The sequence below is a fragment of the Peromyscus eremicus genome, chromosome 4, assembly GCF_949786415.1.
Source record: "Peromyscus eremicus chromosome 4, PerEre_H2_v1, whole genome shotgun sequence".
NCBI lineage: Eukaryota > Metazoa > Chordata > Mammalia > Rodentia > Cricetidae > Peromyscus > Peromyscus eremicus.
This window is the reverse complement of record NC_081419.1, coordinates 2355188-2363952: the sequence shown is the minus strand read 5'-3', so window position 1 is coordinate 2363952 and position 8765 is coordinate 2355188. Positions and strand designations below refer to the sequence as shown.

The window sequence follows — 8765 nt, the reverse complement described above, 5'->3', positions numbered from 1 at the left end:
TCCTGCGGTGATGGACTGTATCTTTGAACTGAACCAGAATCAACCCTGAAGTTTTGCTTTTGTCAAGAGCATTTTATCATGTTGTTAAGAGTATTTTGTCACGGGGACAGGACAAGAAACTAAGACATGAATGTACATGTGGGACTTGCTGGCCACAGCTGATGGAGAGCACAGCCCTCAACACAAGGGTGCTGTCCTTCCTAGAACTGGAACAGCTTTTGTTGCACACAGCACAGCCAACTTGGAAGGAAAGCATTACTGCTCCTGAGTTCAGGAGATTGGACCAGTGCCATCCACAGGTAGGGAGCAGGGACAGGACTGAGAGATGCTATGTTGCAGGGTGAAGCTCCTTTCCTTAGGTGGTGATGTCATTACCCCCAAAACAAGGACAAACTAATTTATGGATAGTACTTGGTTTATTCATTAGAAAAACAAAAACAAAAACCCAATGGGTCTTACATACAAAACAAGATGCTTTTTGTTTTCAAGGGTTAAAAGCACTCTTTAAAAATTTAAAGTGGGAACACGGATAACACAAAGATGTTTCTCCCAGAAACACATGAACAAATATAATATGCACATGGAATTTAGTATACACAGATCAAGACAGGACCACAGAGCCCTGTGTACATCACAGCTCCAACATGGCAGACACCAAGGATGGTGGGAGTATGTGTCCGCATCTGGGCACAGAAGTGAATTGGTATTTTAAAATAAAATAGAAAACTCACTTCCACGTTAGAATACCAACAGAATTCAGCCACAAAGTAGAGCCACAGCAACCCAGTACACTGAGCTGCGTGACTCAGGAGTGACAGGGAGATAATCGCAACACAGATGTAATCCTCACATCTGGGGTCCAGCACATCTTCAGCCCCAAGTTGCCACTGGCACCTCAGCACCAAGGCAGTAGCACTCTGGCTAACTTTCCAGGACCCAAAGCAGCTGCCTGCAGCCTGGCCTCAGCACTCGCCAGGCCCTTCTTTCTCCTGGGTAGAAGCAGCGTTGCAGAAAGCCATGCAGGCTGCTGGTGTCATCGCTGGTCACATACAACTGGGCTTTGAGTCCTGCAGGGCTGGTGTGGGGAGGGTTTGTCTCCACTGTTTCCAGGGCTGGGGTTCTCCATCACAGGTGGCTAAGGTGTCCAGGGACCAAACCATCTATCTCATGGCCTCCCTCTCCCCCCATACATACATCAAGTACAGGACAGTCAAAACGAACATTTGGAATCACTGTTAAGAGCCACAAATAAAAGCAAACCAGTAGCCGGGCGGTGGTGGCGCACGCCTTTAATCCCAGCACTTGGGAGGCAGAGGCAGGTGGATCTCTGTGAGTTCGAGGCCAGCCTGGGCTACCAAGTGAGTTCCAGGAAAGGCGCAAAGCTACACAGAGAAACCCTGTCTCGAAAAACCAAAAAAAAAAAAAAACCAAAAAAAAAAAAAAAGCAAACCAGTAGCTCTCATATAAAGAGGTTTATAGGGATGCCAGCATGTCCCAGCAACTGGATACTGGACGATCTGGGCTCAGCTGAGCTGCAGAGCCAGCAGCCAGATTCCCACACTAGACAGGGGATGACTGGCTGGCTATGTGCTGGTTGTGCTTTGAAGTGTTTCTAGGTACAGGCCACGACTACAGGATGCAGAGACAGCCTCTGGCCAGGGGCTAGAGTCTTCAGGAAGCACCTTTGTCCCAGTGGCATCCTGACACACCTCAGCCATATTAGCACTTCCGAGGTGGACAGCTGCTGCTGTCTCCAGGCCTGCCTGAAAATTTGTACCAGCAAACGGCCCACAGATCCAGCCTGTCTCTGACCCTCACAGGATGGTGAGAACCAAGTGTTTGCTCATCTACACACATGCATGGAGACCAGAGAGAATTGCAGCTAGGAACACCCTGCAAGATCGAGTGACATTTTCAAAAAGTATTTCTTACACTACTTTAAATAATTTACAAAAAACTCTACAAAAACCATATGTACCAGGACACATCCATTAAATAAAAATGTCATTTGAGATTAGTGTACATATTTATACAGGGGGGCTGTGCAGAAGGGATCCTTCTTTTTGCTCTTTAATGGTCAGTATCCCCTACCCCCACCCCATGCTGCCAACACACACAGAACTTTCCACAGCTATGACAAGAGAGTCAGGACATGCCTGTCACAACTTGAGGCCTTTACTGCTCACTGTCATGCTGCCCCCGTCCTCCACAGAGGTGTCACTGAATTCGCTGGCATCACTGCCCAAGGCCTCCTGGTCCTGGTGTTCCCTGTCAACCCTGTGTCGATATCTCAGGTCTAGGACATTGTCCTCAGAGCCAGCATTCCTCCTGTCCTGCTGTCTCAGGGCCCCCTGAGCCTTCCGGCTTGGCCAGTGCCCACTGTCCTTCATAAGCAAGTGTGGGCTTCCAAACACAGGGCTGTGGCCAGGCTGGGTCTCCCTGAAGGCTGAGAATGCTGGACCCTGCAGGGGCAGGCCCAGGCTGGGACTGAAGAGGCCAGCCTGTTTGCTCCCCCAGGAGACACTCTTCCCGAAGTGGAAGAGCTGGGTGGAGAGGAAGGGCAGGCCCTTCCTGGGGCCTGAGGAGAGGCCGGATGGGCCCCCAGCCTCTGATGTGGCCCCCTTTTCTTTCTCAGCCCCGAAGACCCCTGTCCACAGTGTGCCTGGTCCGGGATTCAGTGCCCATGGGCTGGACAGCCTGCTCTGGTGTGCAAAGTCACTCCAGGGGAGGGTGAGGTCAGCCTGGGGTCCAGGATTGGGAGTCAGCAAGTTCTGGCTGCCATAGTTCAGGTGAAAGGTCCCCCCAGCACTCCCAGCCTCAGCACCCACTTTGACACAACTGGGCAGCTGACCGAAAACACTTTCTGCCACGGCGGTGTGGTTTCCCCGTGGGCTCTGGTCCTTGTGAACACTGGTACTCTTCCTGCTTGGTGGAGACACTTTGGCAGAATTGTTCCTGCTGGTGTTCTTGGGCGGTGCTGGCTCGCTTCGGCCCAGGGCAGTGGGGAGGCGAGTGGCCTGCTCAGCACGAGGGGTGCCCTTCCCAGTCTGGCTTAAGAGGCCGGCTGCCTGTGTCCGAGCTCTCTCTGGGCCTCTCCTTCCTTCGGCCAGCTGAGGGGTTCCCCTGGCTTTTTGGCTCCGGGTGCACACTCCAGGCTGCAACCCTGGGGTTGGCTCTTTCCTGCAGGGCAGCTCTGGCTTGGCAGGGCCCCCTTGAGGTTCTGAACTGCGTACAGACTCCTTGGCCTTTTCTGCCAAAAACCGTCTGATCTCCAGCTCGATGCTATCATCGCTGTCCACTGAGCTGTCCTCAGACAGAGGGCTGGAGGCAGAAAGAGGGCGGCCACTGGCTCCTGTGTCCTTAGAGGGAGGAACCCCTTCTGGACTCTTTTTCCTGGGAAGCAAGGCTGGGGCTGCATCCTCACCCCCTGTGCCACCCAGCTTCACCCTCTCTGCCACGCTGCTGAAGATGCTTACTGGGCTTCTTCCCAGGCCATCTTTGCTGTCCCCTCTGCACTTGGACAGACAGCTCCGTAGGGCCTGCTGCCCGTGGTCCTTCCCGTCCCCAGGGAGGCTGCTCAGCCTCTCTCCACAACGAGTCTCTGTGGTGCCGAATCTGACCTTCTTCCACGCAGCCCGGGGGTCTCGGCACCTCTTCTTGAACTTCCGCTTCGATCTTAACAGGTCCTTGATGGCCATGTCCAGGTCCTCATCGCTGTCCAGAGAACTGCTCTTATCCTCAGAGCTCTCTTTCTCACCCACACTCTTCCCCTCGCCTGCTTTCCCGAGACCCCCGTGGCCTTGTGACGGCGGTGTATCACTGAGCGCAGCTATCCTGGAAGGGACAGGCTGGTCCCTGGCCTCAGGCTCTCCTCCTGGGGCCTCTGTGACTTTGCTCTGGCTGGGAGGGTCCCAACCATCATGGCCAGGCTGCCCCTTCCCCGGGATGTGATCACTGTCCTGGGCACTTTCTCGACCCTCCTTTATCTTCTTGGGCACCGTAGTGCTGCCGCCACCTCTCCGTTTCCGTTTGCAGCCCTGGGGAAGATCCGGTGTTTTAGTAAGAGATGCCTTGGGGATGCCAGTCTGGCCACCGGGGCCGGGTGGGGACAGCGGGCCCTGGGCAGGCTGCAGACTCCCCACCTGTGCCTTGAGGGCCAAAAATGTCCGGATCTCCTGCTCTATGCTGTCATCACTGTCAACGTTGCTGCTGTCACCTTCAGAGCGGGGAGGTACTGGTGGGGGACAGAAGAGTGGGTTCACGGATGGAGGCCTGTCACTGCCTTCCACGGGGGCTGGCAGGATGGTCTTGGAAATGTCCAGGATGGCTTCTGCGCACATCAGCTCGGTGGATGTGTCCGCTAGGCACGATGACGCCTGGTGCACAGCTTCGCTCCTGGCAGCTGTGTGCCCTAGGGGTCCAGAGGCTCTCGAATCCTTTAGGAGCTTCGAGAGGGGGTCAGGGTGGAGCCCCCCCAGGGTGGTGTCCGTAACCTTTGGGGCTGCTGGCTTTTTCTTGCTTGGGGGCCTCCTGTGGGCTTCAGGCAAGGCACTTGGCTGCGCACTGCCAGGGCTCTCCTCTTTCAGCTGGGTCCTCGGAGGTGGGTCCCCACTGGCCTCGCTCCTGGTTTTCTCTAGCTGGTACAGCTGGATGGCCTCCTCGATGCCATCGTCACTGCTGGAGTCAGATGCCTGGTGCACTGGGGCCAAGTTTCTGATGCGCTTGCTTCGCCTGGCAGGCACGCTCCTCTTCACTCCACCCCTGTTCTGTGCAGCCTCTGGTCTGTGGGCAGTCAGCTTTGTGCTCGCCAGGGTCTCAGGCTCTGCGGTGACCTTCGGCCGGAAGTTTCTGGGCTGCACGCTCATCTTTGTTAACCTGGGAGGTTTGCGGAAGATGAACTCCTTGCAGGTTCCTATCAGAGCTGCCCTGGATGAGGTCTCTCGGTTCCCTCTAAGTCTGGCAGGGCTTTCGTTTGGATCTGATTTTTTATCCACAGACCCATCGCACTTTGGGTTTTCATGCTGTCTTTTCTCATTAAGAAACTGTTCGATCTCAGCTTGGATGCTCTGTTCAAAGGAATCCTCGCTGCTCATGCTAGCTGGGGAGGTGGAGCCCTGATCCTCACTGGCTCCCACAGGAACACTACCTGAGTCAGGAGTGAGTTGTGGGGGGCATGGGATGGGTAGGGTGCAGCTGTGGGAAGGCTCTGGCACACAAGGGGCTGCTCGGGACATAGGCTCAGAAGCCCCACCTTTTGCCTTCAGGTACTCCTGGATGGCCTCCTCGATGTCCCGGTCCACGGAGTCATCGCTGTCAGAATCCAGCTCCAGGGGACCCTGCTTCCCAGCTTCATCTTTCTCTAGGGGTTTACAGTCTGCAACAAGACCACAGGCAGGGAGCTCTGGCTGCTCTCTGCACACAGCATGTTTGGGGGCCAGTCTGGTGTCCCGGCACCTTTCTGCACGTTGTCCTCTCTGTGTGACACGCTCATGGCTCATGCCCAGGGCAGCCTCGTCTCTCTGCAGTGTGCTGATGAGCATCTGTACCCTGGCGCTCACTGAGGCCCGGGAGGCGTCCTCTTTAGACTCTGAGAAGCAGTCAGGAAAGCAGAAGCTCCTGGGCTGGCCAAAGGCCTCCCATCTGGACTGGAGCGCCACCACTGGAGGGGCGTTCATGAGGAACATCCTAGCAGGCAGGCTGGGTGCTGGGAGGCAGGGCTTGTGGGTCAGCCCATTTCACATCCTGGAAGCAAAGAAAGCGTAATGAAGGCTATAGCTAAGTGGTAACATCAGCAACCACCCACGCCACCACAAGAGATAACATACCCCGGGGCTACAACCTAATGTCTCGTTGGCTGGGGAGGCTCACGCAAGCCTCTCAGACCTGTTTCGCCAGCAGTATTAAGAGTCACTTCCATCCTGTAGGGTGGAAGACTCAGGGGAAAAAAAGTGTTTGCAAACTCCAGCAGCCCTTCCCTTTCCCCTCCAGGCTTGCACCTTTTCTGTAAGAGGACAGAAGAGGTGTCTTTACTGCCCAGTGTCACCAGAAGCCACCACAGTCTCTAAATGCTTCTGTGTGCTTTAAAAAGAATGACTATCCACATGCCTAGCTAAGTTGGACTTTGTGGGTAGATTCCTTCTGGAAATGACCAATATGTTCTTTAACCAAAGTTGTACCTTGTGAAGGGCTCAAAAAGCACTTCAAGTTTTTCTTCAGAGTGGCCTTCACTACATTGTTGGTATGAAAATGTCAAACATGTGACAGCGATTGTCATAGGCTGACATCAAGTTTTGCTAATCAGCATGAAAGTTGTCCCAACTTTTGGGTGGTCACAACTAATTGGTGGCCACATCATGTGGGTGGGTCTGGGTCTAGGAGCAGGCTGCATCTGTTTGGAGAAAGGACTGTGTGGCATGTAGACAGATCATGGGTTCATCGGCTTGGATGGAGAGGACGCTGTGAAACAAAGTAACACAAGCCTGTGTGGTCAGAGCCAGGTCTCCACCTGTCAGGTGGCCTGGTGTCAAGAACACTGAAGACCAGTTTACAGAATCCCTGCAAAGTGGAGGCTAATGCAGGAGGCACAGGGTCACTTGGAAAAATACCAGCTGCTCTGAATAGCTCTTAATTCTTCCAGGCTCTTTTTTTTTTTTTTTAAGATTTATTTATTTATTATGCATACGGTGTTCTGCCTGCATGTATCCCTGCAGGCCAGAAGAGGGCACCAGATCTCATTACCGATGGTTGTGAGCCGCCATGTGGTTGCTGGGAATTGAACTCATGATCTCTGGAAGAGCGGCCAGTGCTCTTAACCTCTGAGCCATCTCTCCAGCCTTTTCAGGCTCCTTTGATCCCCGTTCTGCCTCCCTGAGATTGGAGAGCACTTACAAGGCTGAAGGACAAAGAGACCTGAGCTCCCCTGAGAGAAGGCATCGAAGGTTGTCTCCACCCCTAACCCAGGGCGGGATGGCAGGCCTGCCCTGTTGTTGGCCTTGCTTCATGTTCTGTCCTGTCCAGCAGCTGTTTCACCTGCACTTGCCTTTCTGACAGGCCAAGATGTGCTGTACACATATGGAACTCCCTTCCCAGAGAGGTGGGGCTGGCCATTCAGACCAAAATCTGCTCAGAGGGACAGGCAACTAATTAGAGGTCATTGCAAATGAAGCTGCAACTCATGGGCAATTAACAATGTGTGCTTCAAAGGTTAAACTAATATACAAAATCTACTGCAATTACTTGAAATTCTCAAGTGCAGGCTGATGTTCCACAGAACTTCAGGGATGAGGTCTTCACTGATCCTCTTACATTTCAAAGCATCTCTCACCAGCTTTTAAAATCAGCTGTGAGGGCTGGGCAGGTGATGCACACTTTTAATCCTAGCACTTACACAAGGCGGAGGCAAGCGGATCTCTGTGAGTTCCAGGCCAGCTTGGTCTACACATAGTGAGTTCCTGGCTAGCCAGGGCTAGATATAGTAAGACCAACTGTCCAAATCAATCAGTCAATCAATCAGCTTTTACTGCTGGTATCATAGAGAATCGGTGGCATCTAGTTTAGAAATTGGTGACAGCTTATAATTTTCTTTTCTGTCATGATATGTTGTTAATGTAAAGAAAGGCTCAAAACAAATTCAGGAAAGCCTGTGCTGACACCATTTACATTTACTGTAGCTAATTTAGCACTCTTCCGGGTGAGAGCCGAGCGCTTTCCTATAGTGGCTACCAGAGCTCACATCCTGACCATCTACCACAGTCCTACTTTCCAACAACACTGCTTTCCCGAGACACCCCACAGGCACAGGGCAGTGGGAACAAATGGGGAAAGTGGCTTCCTTCACTGGCTACACCTTTCCCTGCCGTAGACGTGGTTCAGACTGCCAGAGCAGTACTACGGAAATCACAAAACATTTGTGCAGCTTTAACTGTGAAGGGTCTGAATCAAGCAGGGTGTGGTGGTGCATGCCTGTAATTCCAGGTGAAGGCTGGAGGATCAGAGTCCAAGGCTAGCATTGTTTCCTTATCTAGTTCAAAGACAGCATCTGGGCTATTGAGATTTGGTCTCAACAGACCAAAGCAAACGAAACAAAAGGCGCGTCAGGGTGGGGGTGGGGTGGGGTGTGTGTGTGTGTGTGGGGGGGTGTTGAGTAACATTAATGTCTTAAGAAGAGGGCCACCACTACACCAGGTGCAGAGCAGGGGAGATAGATCAGTTTATCTCCACTCACCTGTTCACAGCTTATAACGATGGACCCAGAGCTGGGCTTCTCCGACAGTCTTAACGGTTGTTGGTCCAACTACCTGGTCTACGTCAATCTTGGGAGCTGTCATTCTGGAGGACCATGAACTGTAGAGAGTTAGAAATATGAGCTGAAGCCAGGGTTGGAGCTTTAAACTGGCATCTTTGGGAATCAGGTTTCCAGGGTGACTGTAGGTACAATCAGCCCCTGCACCCCAAGCATGGCCTCGGCATTTAAGTTATGATGCAGAGGGCCCTGTACTCCAACTTGAAGTGGGTGTAGGTAATATTTGGTCCTTAGGAGCCAGAGGTGCTGACAAGATTCAGCCCCCAGTAAAACTGTTGTGTCTGCCATCCCCTGTGCGGAGTGGAGGCAAGCCGAGACAGACTCCCACGACTGCCTGAGCACTGACTGACTGCTCATCTCACGGCCTGAGAGGCAGCTGGAGTAGCAGTCTGGTCTTGAGCAGGTTAATGCCAACCCTTCTCCAGGCAGAGGCAGGGCCTCCGACTGGTCTGTGTCCCCACCT

General features: G+C 53.1%; 1 protein-coding gene across 1 annotated transcript; it reads right to left on the bottom strand.

Moving 5' to 3' along the window:
* Positions 1 to 1464: 1464 nt before the first annotated feature.
* Ppp1r26 (protein phosphatase 1 regulatory subunit 26) lies at positions 1465 to 8331 on the bottom strand. Its single transcript, XM_059259002.1, has 2 exons — positions 8225 to 8331; positions 1465 to 5742 (listed from the first exon to the last, which is right to left on the bottom strand). The coding sequence occupies exon 2, from the start codon at positions 5682 to 5684 to the stop codon at positions 2160 to 2162; it is 3525 nt and encodes a 1174-aa protein (XP_059114985.1). The 5' UTR covers positions 5685 to 5742; positions 8225 to 8331; the 3' UTR covers positions 1465 to 2159.
* Positions 8332 to 8765: the final 434 nt, after the last annotated feature.